General features: G+C 38.2%; 1 protein-coding gene across 1 annotated transcript in view; it reads left to right on the top strand.

Moving 5' to 3' along the window:
- LOC120332401 (testis-expressed protein 10 homolog) overlaps positions 1 to 9,619 on the top strand; it is a 29,213-nt gene extending 19,594 nt beyond the window's left edge. Inside the window, exons 15-18 of the mRNA XM_039399639.2 lie at positions 640 to 739; positions 1,458 to 1,628; positions 2,504 to 2,631; positions 9,518 to 9,619. Coding sequence (XP_039255573.2) covers positions 640 to 739; positions 1,458 to 1,628; positions 2,504 to 2,631; positions 9,518 to 9,601 — 483 coding nt within the window. The 3' untranslated portion in view covers positions 9,602 to 9,619. The remainder of the gene's footprint in view (positions 1 to 639; positions 740 to 1,457; positions 1,629 to 2,503; positions 2,632 to 9,517) is intronic.
- The last annotated feature ends 5,377 nt before the right edge of the window (positions 9,620 to 14,996 follow it).

The raw sequence follows: 14,996 nt of genomic DNA, 5'->3' as shown, positions 1-14,996 counted from the left end.
GCATGGCCATAGCAATGAACCTAACTATGTTGGTGGCTTGTGTTGAAGATATTTTTCATGTCCCTAATTCATAAACTGGGGAAGCCTTAGGAATATACTGAAGATGATTAATTATTAGCCGCATTTTTTTTTCCCCACCGACGATACGCACTCATGACATGAACTGGCAGTTTTGGTATCCCAGTCACTGCAGAAATTCCAACCATTCTAATAACATAGCTGTTATTAGCTTCTCACTTATTAGTACATGCTTCAGCTCTCCAGAAGTATGAGTACCAATATGTAGGTAACTAATTTTGTCCGCCTACCTTACATCAAGCTATATAAAGAGACTGAAACCTATGGGCCTATGTAAGTATATCCACTTACACAAACAGTCCCCAAACTCGTGATAGAACTAAAATAGGGAAAATCGAATAAAATTATGGCCCAACCCTAACCTGGTACACATACTTACGGGAGTACCCATGTTTCTACATAGCCTTTTGTCGAGTCGGGATGGCAAATCTTATTAACTTTCCTTTCCCTTAAATTAAAATATAATCTAAATCCAGCACTCCTATTAAGTTTTTTCTCCTCAGTATGTTATTGAGCATTCTAGTCTTATTATGCAAATCACAAATTATTCTTATTTATCAGAAAAACTACAGCACACTGCCTATCAAGTCAACTTATGCTATTCTTAAGGTTGGGAGTATGATTTTGCGGTTAGGAAAACTGGAAGCACTGCAAAGTCAAGGTATGTCGGAGAATACATGTGTTAAGTTTAATTCAACTTTTGTATTAGTGGTTGCAAGTTAAGAGCTTTTTTCAAAGTGATAGCGGTAAATACATGAACTCTCAACTCTAATAACTTTATTCATGCTGTCATTTACCATATGTTTTTATTTGTATTTCCTCTGGATCGAGTATGAAAGATTATTTACTACTTTGGTGTTTTTCACTGGCCTGGTCTTTATCAGTAAAATAATTAATACCTACAAAGTAGCCTCATGGTACGCCAATCATCGAAAATTAATATTCTCTGTGTATTTTACATATGGCGGATATCTGTTTCCTCTATGCGTCGCAGCCTTTTTTTTCCGAGCACTTGTCAATCAGATAATGTGTTTGATATAACTCCGGATTATGGTTATAGTTAGCTAATCAGTGAATATTGATTGGTATTTTCCTGAAATATTTTTGACACTAATGCACAATGCATTCCCCAATTTTGGAAATCCCCTAATTGAACCCTGAAAGTGTATATTATATGTGGAGAAATATGATGTTCAGCACATTCAGTCCCGTCTTGGCAGAACATTTCGATTATGCAATTCAAATGAATTTGTGCTATCAAACCCTAATTTATTCCAAACTGTTTTCATTTTTTAAACTGTTTATTTCTGCATTTTCACTTGGGATACAATGCCATTAAGATACTAATTTAATTTCTAAAATGAACCTTTGAATCACAGGTCTTGTCAATGTTCTTGGAAAATTAACCGCAAGTACCTTGATGGAAATGAACAAAGTCACAGAAACGAATAAAAACTCATACATTGTAAAAACCATGTCAACTTTTGTAAATGAAAAATTACAAAATAATGACATTTTGATGAAGTGTGTGGAACTGATTGGCAAGTTAGGTATGTATTCATTTTATGTAGTATTCTAAAATTGTCGCTTATAGTGAGTGCAAAAAGCTGTTTATTTGATTCAAATGCAGCACAAAATAAATAAAGGAGCGGAATGAAGTTCATATGTGTTAGACACTGTTGGCCTGAGAATTCCACAGCATCAACGAAATCCCTGCTGATGGATATCCTGACAGTGACTGATTGTGGTTCAGCATTGCCTATACCAGGGTGGTCCAAGGTTGTTGGCTTCGCAGGCCACAAAATTATTTTTGCATTGTTCGCAGGCCACAATAGTGTCAAAAAAATAGAAAGCCAGTGAACAATTTTGACTACCCAAGCACACTATTCAACTTTGCTAGTTGCTTCAGCTAGGCGTGACACTCGTCAATTTAGTGATGTAACAAGATGTCGAAAAGATTTTATGATTATTTTTATGACGAAACAACACCAAAACAATTTTTTGATTACCCTTCAGCAAAGGCTATGCGGGCCACAGATAATGATGCTGCAGGCCTGGGCTATACCAAATGTAATCTGTGATGCCAACAATATCAAGTCTAACGCTTTGACTGCTAAAGCCAAGGGCGCTCCCGAAGTATGTGCATCAAGACAGCGCACAACCTGAACCCTAACCTGGGACACATACTATGTTCAGGTTCTGCGCCATCTTGGTGCACATACTTCTGGAGGTTCAAGCCAACTAGTCACCAACAGACAATTTTAGTAAATATACGAACTTTTTATCAGTGTGCGTGCCTAGTTGCTAGCGTGTTGTACTGAAACAATACTTGTTTTGCAATTCTAACACTACAGCTTTTAAATATTTTCAATCTTGACTTCTGAATAAAAAATAACTATCCCTAATTTTATTGTGCAATTTTCAGACTTCTCTGACGTGACCATTTGCCAGACAGTATGTGCCTTAATGAATGATTTAATGCTGAATGTTGGACTTCATGAAAAATTACTGCTCAATCAAAAAACATTGAACAATCTCATGGAAAATATGAAGGTATGACATATTCTTAGGGACAGAAATTAAGTCTTTAAACATACATAATATAGGGTGTCCGTAAAGTCTTACATTTTTTAAAATTGCAAAGGAAATTTATCGATACCATATATTGTTTTGGCCTTCACAGATGTATTAAATGAAGTAAAAAAACTTTAATAATTACCCACTAAAAAACAACAAACCTGGTTAGATATATTGGGAACTAACGTAACAAAATTGAAATTGTGAAGATACTTTATGGACACCTTGTATAGTATATTTTATGTATAAACCTTAGGAGTTTTGGTGACCATACTGAATTTTCGGACCTCTTGAAGTATGTGCACCAAGATGGCGCACAACCTGAACTCAGGTTGTGTACCAGGTTAGGGTTCAGGTTATGTGACATCTTGGTGCGCATACTTCAAGAGTACCGAATTTTTTGTATACAAACTTATGACATATTGTACCATTATCAGTCAGGGTTGTGTATAGCTAAACAGGTAAATAGAATTTTTAACATGTATTACGAATAGGGCTGGGCAAAGCGAATACTGAATTGTTCGATTGCCATTCATTCGTTTTTAATAATTTATGTGACTGGAGGATCCATCACAATAAATAAGTCACATACAACTGAATATCCTCCAAGTAATTGAGATTTAATTTGAAAAATATATTCGATTCTGAAATCATCAGGTATTCAAAAATGCCCAGCACTAAATATGAATAGTCAATTATTAGGTTTTGTTCGTTTCTGACATACAAGCATACAACTTGCTCGACACTGTAAATAGCCCCAAACTAAGGCACACAAATAATTGACAACCTCGAGTTGCAACAAGAAATTCTATTATCCCCACTCTCGCCAAAAACACCTTTTCACATACAGTGCTACATTGCAAGAAAAACGTTTTAACTCAAGAGAATAAAAGAAACAAAGAAATTGAGCAAGACTGGTATTGCATCATCATTGGCAAGGCGCCAACCTTTTTCTTAGTGTCTCTCCTTTTACTAAATAGGAGAGAACTTATTTCTTTAACATGTTATAAACAAGCTTGGACTTGCAAAGTGATGTGCAATTAAGTATGGCCCTGGAAAGTTATTTATAAGTGATAACACATTAACATATTCCCCAGTTTTTCTTTTTAAATTAAAATTGACCATTACATAAAATGTCCACAAGTTTTGATGATGATACTCCACTCTTTGTTAGGGTATCTGCCAGCTGTAGTTTTCCTTCAACCCAGTAAACATTTGAAACCTCCTTGTTTTTGATCATTTCTTTCACAATTGCAATATCCACTCGTAGTCTCTTATCTTGAACCTGTTTATTTGATTTAATCGCCTCGTATAAAGAAAGATTGTCAATCACCAATTCGATAGGTAGCTTTTCATCATTGATGTCACCATTCCAAATTTCAGCAAACAATGAAGCCACAAACGCTGCTGTGTCAATGCCATTTGATAATGCCAAAGTTTCAGCTGCTAAAGAGCTCTTGACAACTCGACGGATGCGTTTTGATTCCCAGCTTAGTAAATTGCAGTATCCACTTTCTCCTACCAGAAATACAAGACTTCCAGATTGGCTGCCTCCATCATTCAGACTTGCAAATGATGCATCAGTGTAACAGACAAGATTTAGATTTTCATTCGGTCCTAGATTTTGAAATTTCAAGCTGAATGGGTTTGACTTCAATTTGCGCAAGACTTTGTTTGCAAGAAACAAATCTCTCACAGTCGCATTTTTGAAATTGGTTGCCAGAATACATACATCATATGCAATGTCCGGTCTTGTTTGGCCACTGACCCATAAAAATTGTCCAATTTTTGATCTCAATTCATCTCGCTCTTTGATTGTAACTGAATCATCACTATTTCGCCCAGAATGTATCTTTATCGGAGTCAAATTTGAAATATATTCGGTTTGATTGAGCAAAACTTCATTTTTGTCATGGTCAATCTCAATTCCAATATACTTGAAGCTTTTAGATTCTTCATTCCCAATTTTGAATGTCTCGCGCAGCTTGGGTAGCACACTCTGTTGAAATTTTACTGTTCCGGCCCATAGAAAGTCGTCAACATGAACTGCAATTATTCCCTGCAATGATTTTGCTTCATGCCAGCAGAACACTGCAGGATCATTCTTTGTCATTTTCCCTTTATTTTCCAACATAAAACGCTTTACCCTACCATACCACTGCAGGGAAGCATCTGTAAGGCCGTAGACACACTTTTTGAGTCTCCAAATTTTTCCTGGCATACATTTAGCTTCTCTAGGAGGAATGAGGTATACATTCCGCTGCAGTTTCTCTCCTTGCAGAAAGGCAGTTTTTATATCTATGCTCTGCAATCTCCAACCTTTTTGAGCTGTGATGGCAATCACAGTACGCAAAGCATCTTTGCTGCAAGTGGGTGAATCTTTCTCCACATTATCAATGTCAGGATCCTCAAAACCACGAGCTACAAGTCTTGCTTTTGGTAATATTCCTTTGTCTGTATTCTTTAGGGAACACACCCACTTCACAGATATGCATTTTTGGCCTTCATTTGCACACTCATCAAACACATCATTTTCTTGCCAGCTTTGCAGTTCTTTTGCTTTAGCTTCATCAAAATCAATATCTTCCGTGACGAATACATGACTTTCTTTTCTGACATTATTTAGAACCATGGATTCTTGTTGAGGTGGTATCACTTGCAGTTCTTGAACCTGATCAAAATCAACACAGTGCTTCACACCAGAAAGATGTGAAGGTGATTTATATTCAACATTAAAACAATTCCGATATTTGCCAGTTGCCTTTCCTGCCCTGTTTAAGATTTCTGCTTCACACAAAATTCCATCATTTTTAAATGTAACCATTTGATTCTTCTTGAGAACCATGTTGTGGACCTGATCATAGCTTGGTTCTTCATTACAACTCTGGCAAGGAATATGAGCTTGTTCTTCAGATGAATCCGGATGCCTTTCCTGCAGTGTTTCAGGCAAAGCTGTTTCCTCAACTTGTGAAATTTCAGTTTTTTCATAATCAGTATCATTTGAAATCTCGCTCTGTTGTTCGTCAATTTGACGGGAGACATGATTGAGCGAGTTGTTGTTCTGCTTCAATTTCTGGACTCTGCTTGTATGTGCCCTTATGAGTTGTCCACCATGCCGCAAGAATACCAACACACCATCTTTTCCTAAAACTCGTCCTGGTCCCTTCCATTCATTGCTGTCATTCCTTTTATAGTAGACATCTTCCCCAATTTCAAAATTGCCACTATATGATCGTGTGTTGCTTCGCAATGCCCTTCTTATTCTTTGTGACGATTCTGCCTCGATGAATGCTTTTCTTGAGGCATGCAATGTGTTGATATGTTCACCAACTTTTTCACTGATTGTTTTTCCTTCCAGGGCAGGTAGATCATCTTTCATCACAGATGGCAGGTTTATATTTCTTCCAAACATAATCTGGGTTGGACTGAATCCACTGTTGTTAACCAGTGAATTCTTTGCACAAACTGACCAAGCAAGTGCTGTCTCCCAGTTGCATTGAACATCTTTCTTGATCTTTATAGGAATATTTGTGAGTATTTGATTATGACGCTCACACACACCATTTGACCATGGTGAATAGGCGGGTGTTGTCTTTACAGAGATGTTGAAGTTTTCGCACATATCACGAAATTCCTCATTATTAAATTCTCCACCGTTGTCGGAAATTACCCTGCGTGGTGCACCAAAAATGCTCACCCAGAACTGCAAAAACTTTTGAATGATTATTTTTGGTGATTTTGAGTGAATCAATGCAGCGTTACTATATCTAGAAAACTCATCAATGACATGTAAATACCAAAGGCTTGGTCCAAGCTGATGCAAATCAAGAGCCACAGTTTCGTTTACTTCATTAGATCGAGGCAAACCGACCACTGGTCTAGGAGGTGCTCTTTTATGCAACAAACAAATTTCGCATTCATTTGTCACCTCTCGAATGATTGATGTTATGTCAGAACTCAAGCTCTTGTTTCCAGTCTTAATTAGTCGAATCAGATTATCTTCAGAAGCATGGCCGAATTGTTTGTGTAATTTCAAAATTTCTTTTCTCATTTCTTTATCGGACTTTGTATAAATTGATGAAGTGAACACATCTTTTCTGTCTCTTTGTTGAATCTTTGAAGCCTGACAAGGATGTATATCAATACAATAATGTCCATTTGTGGTAAACTGGAGCTCAACAGGCTTTCCCAGCATAATTGCTTCATCATTTTCAAGATTAATTGTTGTCCCTGCTTTTTTCAGTGTTGACATACTTAACAGCAGAGGCAATTTATCTTTCACCACGTCAGCCTTAATGTAGCATAACGCACCTGAAATGATAGCTGGAAGCATAACACTCTTGGTGGAAATTACTTCTCTCCCATCTCCGAACTTGAAACCAGTTCCACCCTTCTCGATCTTGACAGACTTCTTGAAGTTGTCATCCAATTTGTCAACATAGTCACTGAACCAGCTCTCACCACAGACAGTCTTTGTGCATGCAGTATCGAGAATAGCACAACCAGATGTTTCTGTAACATAAATTTCATTGTCTTGACATTCGGTAAGAAAAATAGCATTCACAAACTCCATCGGATTTTCAACAACTTCTTCATCACTATCTGGTTGACATTTTGAAGGGCGAGGATCATCGATTCCTTCGGCTACATGTATGCTTTTGTGCCTGGGGTTATGAGGACATTTGTCAGCCCAGTGCATTTTTGAGTCGCACACAGCGCATCTGGATATCTCTCCAAGTTTATTCTTTGGATTGTACTGTTTATTTTTCATGTCAGGTTTGAAAAACTGTCTTTGGCCGAAATACTTTCTGTTTGCATAATATGCCTCTGCCTTTATGTTGATTGCCTTCGCATTTTCATCATCATTTTCATTTCCAAGAGGTTTGCTTGGAAAAATCCTTTTTGGAGCTGACTTCATTGTATCGTATTTCATATCGCTCGCAAGAGTGAATGCAAGCTGTCTTTCTGAAGATTGAATTTTTGCTGCATCGATAAGTTTAAAAGCCAAAATTGAATCTGGGAGTTCCATCTTATGTTCACTCATTTTGTGGTATCGATGTTCAAATTCAACAATGAAATCGTTCATTCCCACATCGCACAATTTTTCAAAACAGTTAAACCTTGCATAAGCTTCATAAGCATCATCAACCTGGTCTTTCTTAAAAACCGTATCCAACTTATTAAGCAAAGTCTTCATGCCATTTTCTGTATGTAGCTGATCAGCATTAAACTCAGAAGCAGCTTTTTCAGCTCTATTATTGCCCTCAAATGCAGTCAGAAGCACAATTATAGCTTGCTCCTTTTTGGCATATCCGGTTACAAGAGTCCACATTTCAAGTTTATTCTTCCAATTTGCATAAGATATTCCATCATGGAATTTTGGAGGATTTTGTCTTGTACTCACATTTTGAATTGAACTAGGTACACTCACACTTGAGCTAGGATTTCCACTTGGACTGTCAGTAGTCATCTTATATAATATATATTCTTCAGCAAAATATTAAAAGCAGGGAACCATCCTCTGCTACCATGTAAATAGCCCCAAACTAAGGCACACAAATAATTGACAACCTCGAGTTGCAACAAGAAATTCTATTATCCCCACTCTCGCCAAAAACACCTTTTCACATACAGTGCTACATTGCAAGAAAAACGTTTTAACTCAAGAGAATAAAAGAAACAAAGAAATTGAGCAAGACTGGTATTGCATCATCATTGGCAAGGCGCCAACCTTTTTCTTAGTGTCTCTCCTTTTACTAAATAGGAGAGAACTTATTTCTTTAACATGTTATAAACAAGCTTGGACTTGCAAAGTGATGTGCAATTAAGTATGGCCCTGGAAAGTTATTTATAAGTGATAACACATTAACAGACACTAGGGCTGGGCATTTCGAATCGAATATTTGAATTGAATCGAATAGTAAATTATTCGAATCGGTTCAGAGCTAAATTTCGAATCGCCGCCATCTTGTTTTTGTCTTTCCGCTAATGGTCGAGGTGGATTCCCCAATTTTTTTTTCATTTCAGTCATATTTTTTCAACGGAATTCTAACATATGACTATTTTCTGTAGTGAGTTATTGATAAAACGTGTTTGTTATTCTGTGTGAACGCTCAGTAATCTATCTGAGTGAATCATTCTATGTCTTCAGTAATTCATTTGTTGAGAGGACCAATTACTATAATGAAGTCGCTTACAATTATATATTTTTAAGTATTCGAGATTCGATTCGATTCGAAAAAATTATTCGAATCGATTCTGAAATCACAAGGTATTCGAAAATGCCCAGCCCTACTCGACACATGACTGAAATTTAAGAAAGATGTTATTAAAGGAGGATAAATATGCAGCTTGAAAATAAAATATTTGCAATCACACGTAATGTTCGGCTCGGAGGTGTGACACATCATGCTAAGCAAGCGTCAGGAATACGCTCACTGCTGCACCTCTGATTACCCTGTATGGGTTTGCAGGTCTGAATCCTGAAGATGTGCGACAAGCAAGCGCATACCCATGTGCGGGTTGCCTTGACAACCTCCCCCCCCCTTTGAAATGTAAAAAAAAAAAATTCCTGCATCATACATTGAAATTTTTCATTGCTTGGAACTTATTTCAGGCCCTCAAGAGTCCCCCCCATGTTTTCCGGGTTTTGCAGGAGCCACTAGCTGTTACAGCCCGACTCGGCAATTAGGAATTTCAGAACCCCCCCCTTCAAAAAAAAAACCTGGCTATGCCCTTGCCAATAGAATAGAATATGTAAATCATATAAATATAAGTGGAACTTCCTTCGAATGAACTTGCATTGAAAAAGTGCTGTTTCTCACTTGTTCCATTTTATTACATTTTAAAATCCTTTTTCCAGAAATCATGTGAAGACATCACTTCTACAAAATGGTTCAAATCAACAAATAACAATTTCCATGTTTTGTTGCAAAATAAATCATAATAAAATCATGCTTTTGAAGATATATTTGTTTGAATAGTTTAGATAAGATATATACTTTCATTTGGGAACCATAAAAGTACCATATCTGAGCAATAAAACTCTAATTGGGCTTGTGACTATTGTGATGATGCACAAATAAAGGTCGAATTCCGCAATATAGATTGGTTTGCATCAAATCTATGATACCGGAAAACATGTCAAGTGAAGCTGAGAATGTCTGTCTAGAGTCTAGACCAGTGATTCTTAAACTTTTTCGAGCGCGACCCAAATCTGAGTTTTATGAATACTCGCGACCCAATCCTAAATAACGCAAAATGTGTTTTTAATGTTAGTACAGTTTGACTCTAATACAGACAACTATTTTTTAGAAACAGTTCATTGACTCAGTGAGATTGATGAAACTGAAATTTCCTTTTCATTATATCTTCAATACACGGCTCTATTTTCCTTAACGCAATACGCAAGTTGTCACAGGTATCGAGGCGATTGCGAGCTTAGTTTTGATAACCGTCAGTGCCAAATATCCTCGCTCGCACAAGTGCCTTGTCGCGACCCATTTTTAAACCTTCCGCGACCCATACTTTAAGAACCACTGGTCTAGACTCTAGGAATTGGAAGGCAGAACTAATAGAAAAGCAATGCTAGAATATATAAAACGAAGATCGAGGTGATAAGTTTGCTGAAACAATCGGTGGCCAAGCAATACAGAATAAAGAGTGTAAAATTGAGTCGCATAGTTTACAGACACATAATATCCTCATAGCACCTCTTCCTCCTATATGTACCAAAAATTTGAAATCAATGTGCCCATCGTTTAGGAGGGGGGGGGGGGATAAAAAGAATCATCCGTACACTTAATGTCCAATAATTTCAGACTGTGGAGATTAGGACTTTTCATACCATACCGTCCGGAAAATTCCAGACATGTGCAGAATTTAGGGTAAATTTTGCGTCCTGGAAGAATTTAAATTTTTTTACACCATCTGCTATGGTACTATGCACACTGCTAATACAGAACATTGTTATTTCGTACCGTGCGCATATTTTTACTACGAGGTCATGAAAATAGTCATGCACTGTCCGGAATTTTGCTTTTTCAAATATGGTAACCCTATCCTAGAGAGAATTAAACATATTTTTATACCATAGTGTCACTGGTTTAGTCCATTACCCAGGCAAAATCAAACTAGAGTTACTAACACATGAGTGGGCGATGCTTGAAGTTTTCTGACTGACGCCAGATTCTGGTACAAGTCATGTGTTTGTTTATTTTCTCCACTGTGAACAGCATTTTCATAGAAGCTGTGTTTTTGAAAATTAATGGTGTAGGAAAGATTACCGGTATCAAGTGAGGTTGAATTTTTGTTTAACAGCTGATACCTTTGACAATGGGATGTTGATCTAATAAAGCCATTTCGAAGTCTTGGTGAAGTCGCTTATACATTTTGAAATTGAATAACTGAGGCAGTAGTCTCACCACAATCTGCCAATTTCCTGTATGATTGAATCAACAGACCGCAAGATTTTGACTAATACTCCGCAATTGAGTATCGTATCACTCTCTCTGTGTCCAGAACACGAGTTGATGGTTCATGTACATTGTGATTAAGGAAAAATGACATTGCCCAATCGAATAATAGCGCCATGAAAAGGGTAATTTGTTTGGCCAACCTTTTATAAATGAATACCAGAGAACATTTAAAGCTCTAGAATACTATGGTTTCCTGCCAGTGGCGTAGCCAGCCCAAAATTTTGGGGGGGGGGGCAAATTTGAAAATTTTAGAAATTATATTGGGTTTAAAACACCCGTTCTTCAAGCGCAAAACAACAACAGTTGGTCAACAAGCAAACTGATTCAATTACTCAGCTGGATTTTTGTGAATACAAAATCCATTAATAAACAATTTTTTATTTGAAACAACAAATATTAACAACGCAATTTGAATAAGTAAAATACATCGCCCCGATTAAAAGTCCATCCTTCGCTTCCCGCCAACTATGCTCGACACAACTCGATTAATTTTCTCCTCGGTGACCATTTCACGGTGACAGTGAAGCACACACAAATCAGAAAGGCGATTGGACGTCATTAATAAGCGCAGCCATGTGTTTACCCGTTTCATGCAGGAGAAAGACCGCTCAGCCTCAACGGTGGTTGCTGGTAGCGTCATAACAATCTGTATTGCGGTGTACACGCTTGGATAATCTCGAGCGCTCAGAAGAAGCCCCTCCAAACATTCGTCGTTAACGTCGGAACTTAAAGAAGTTCTCCACAGTCTCACTTCATTCTGTAGGTTATCCAATAAATACAGACGCTCTACCTCATCCACGTGAACTGGTTTGTTCGGTGGAAGAATTGATAGCAATGAAAAAAATGATGGGTTGTCAATGAAGCGTTCCCGAATAGAGCAGCTCAAGCCGTCGACGTATGGGAAATATACGGAACGTTTAAAATACTGGGATGCTGAATCAGCACAGACATTGTCGCGATAAACTTGTACTTCGACTACTCTGGGTATTGTCAACTCTTTAAAGCCAGCTATTTCACAAGCTTCTATGTAAATATTCAATGCGATTTCAGAGTCATTGCGTTCTTCAGCGATAACGCTCTGAAGAGAGGATGTGAGGTTCTTTACTGACGGCACACTGACTCCGACCGCCTGAAGTGCGCGCGCTAGTGGCTCCATTAGTGCCGAATATCGACCAATCAAACATACGGCGTAGATAACCGACGACTTTTCTAGAGCAAGTTTCAGAGAAAAAGCCTTCGCCCGCGTCTGACTGTTAGCATCTCTCGCCAAAGAATCAAGAGCCTCAAGTACTCGTTTGAAGTTGCATTTGAAGATTCGGATGCTCTTGTACTTCTCAGACCATCTGGTGGGGCAGAACAAAGGGATGTTAATTCCTAAACCCGCGCGCCTTTTAGGGCTCTCCCTGAAAAAACGAATAGTCTCACGAATGATATCACAGGTGTTCTGATGATTGCAACTTTACTTTGGTCATTTATGACCAAATTCAAACAATGAGAAGCGCAGTGCACAAATATTGCGCGCGGGTATTTATCACGAATGCGTTTTTGCACACCGCTGACGTGACCTGCCATTGTCGTTGCACCATCATAGCCTTGCCCCACAAGTTTTTGCAAATCCACTCCTCGACCAGAGAGGTGGGTCAAAATATTTGAGGAAATTGATTCGGCAGCAACAGAATCCATTTCCACTAATCCTGTGAAGCGCTCGCACACTTCACCACCTTTCACATACCTCAAAACAATGCTTAGTTGTTCTTTCCCAGAAATATCACATGATTCGTCGGCTATTACGGACACAAACGATTTATTAGCCTCCATAACGATATTTTGCACTATCATGTTGCTTGCTACCTTGCGAATTTCATTTTGTATCATCGGGCTTGTATACTTAGCGTTTCCGGCCTTTCGAGCGAAATGCCTTTTCAAATCTTCATCCCCTGCGTCGATACGAAATAGAAGAAGGTTCACAAAATTTCCACTATCCCCGGAATGTCCGCGCAAGGGTATGTTACCCGAAGCACAGAACATGACAGTCTTGACAATGGAAGTCATTATTCGTCTGTTTTCTTTTGTTTGCGTAGCATATTGGGCCTCCATGTTTGCACGCACATTTTGACCAGTTTCCATGCTTTTGACAAAAATGTTCGCAGCTATATTTGATTCTCGGTGGTAATTTGTGTCTCGGTGTGCTACAGCCTTTTCCATAAATTTTTTGTAGTCAATGCATGGTCTTGTAACAAAGGCAGTGACCCTGAGAGTTCCATGCTTCAAACGTGCTTGCATGACTATGCATATCTTACACAAACCACCCCCATCAGAGAGTTGGGTGTAAAATAACCAACTGCAAAATCTGTTATCGTCAAGCCATTTTTTGAGAAATTTACGACGACTTTGTCTAACAGTGTCCAGAATCGTCACGTTTTTCGGACCATCCGAAGTTAGAAGCCTGTATCTCTCCGCATCGGTAAGCTGTGTATGTTTATTAAGAATAAATCCAAGATCGTTTGTTTTCCCTTCGTTGATTATTAGTTCATCTTCGGGAATAGAAGTGATAGACGTAACTGACGTAACCGGTGCATCCACAGTCTGAGAAGCTATTGATGTATTTGAGGAAAGCGAGTTTTTATTTCGCTGAAAAAAACTATCGATTTTCCCCTGTTTAAATTTAGCCATCGAAGTAATTTTGGTCATCAAGATGCCACAAAACTGGTGGATTAGGAATGGAATTCTTGAAAATTTTTGGGGGGGGCCATGGCCCCTCTGCCTGGCTACGCCTATGTTTCCTGCCACAAGACTACAGGTCGCACGAAGAAACCAGCAGTACCCTCTCACAAAATATTACTACAACTTTCAGCTTGTACAAATAGCTCTTGATTGTGCGCTCATGAGTACCCTTTTAGGATGGGTGTCCTAAATATAACTTTAGCCGGCGTACGAGATCTTTCGTAGCCTTTTAATCGGAGCACGGGCTCTTAGCTTTTAACTTGCACGAATTGTTCTTCACCTCTATGTTCGGTTTTGTAGGCGCTCGACCCCAGCAGACAATAGATGATAGTAGACAAACGACAATTGCGACAATTCTTCTTTACTTTATTGAGCAGTTTACACGTCAAGGTTGTATTTACAAGACTGGATCCAGTTATTTTTCGTTGCCATATGTTGCCTAATTTAAAATGGGTTTTTTATCGATCTAATTTACGAATTCGGAGAATTTCGTCAATACTAATTATTAGCCTTTTTCTATGTATTTAAAAATGTTTGTCCAAATCCAAATTAATATTCTTTCCCTAAACAGAGTTTCTCAAACTTTTTGGGCCGCGGACCCCTATTTGAGAATCCTAATTTTGACGGTCCCCACGCTTTGCCGTATCAATTTCAGTGCCTAACCAACGAGCAAAAATAATGTTTCATTTACAACACAACACAAACGACATAAATGTGATGAATTAGCTAGCTTTTCACTGCATAATTTTTAGACTCTCGCAGCAATTTGTGACAAGCAAACCTATAGATCGGACGACAAGTCTCGACCTGTATTTTGTCATCATATTTATAAGAGTGAAAATGCTGCCTCACGAATGTAAGTCGTTGCAAAAAGATTTTAATCTCCTTCTCTGAGAGCAATGGATATTCTGCAACGCACAACCAAAAATATGCAATTTCTCTTTAATTGAAATCAATCATTAAATAGTCCAAGTCCATGCCTCCGAAAACAAACAAAATAACTAATCCCATACCCGACTTGGAATGGTAACCGGACGAGAGGCCGTGGTTCGCCATATGGATAAGCGTACCCCCTCTGCAGTTGTCACCCTAGTTTGGGAAACCCTGCTATAAAAGACTTGTAAAGAAACACCAGTCAAA

The sequence above is a fragment of the Styela clava genome, chromosome 13, assembly GCF_964204865.1.
Source record: "Styela clava chromosome 13, kaStyClav1.hap1.2, whole genome shotgun sequence".
NCBI lineage: Eukaryota > Metazoa > Chordata > Ascidiacea > Stolidobranchia > Styelidae > Styela > Styela clava.
This window is presented reverse-complemented; position numbering and strand designations above follow the sequence as displayed.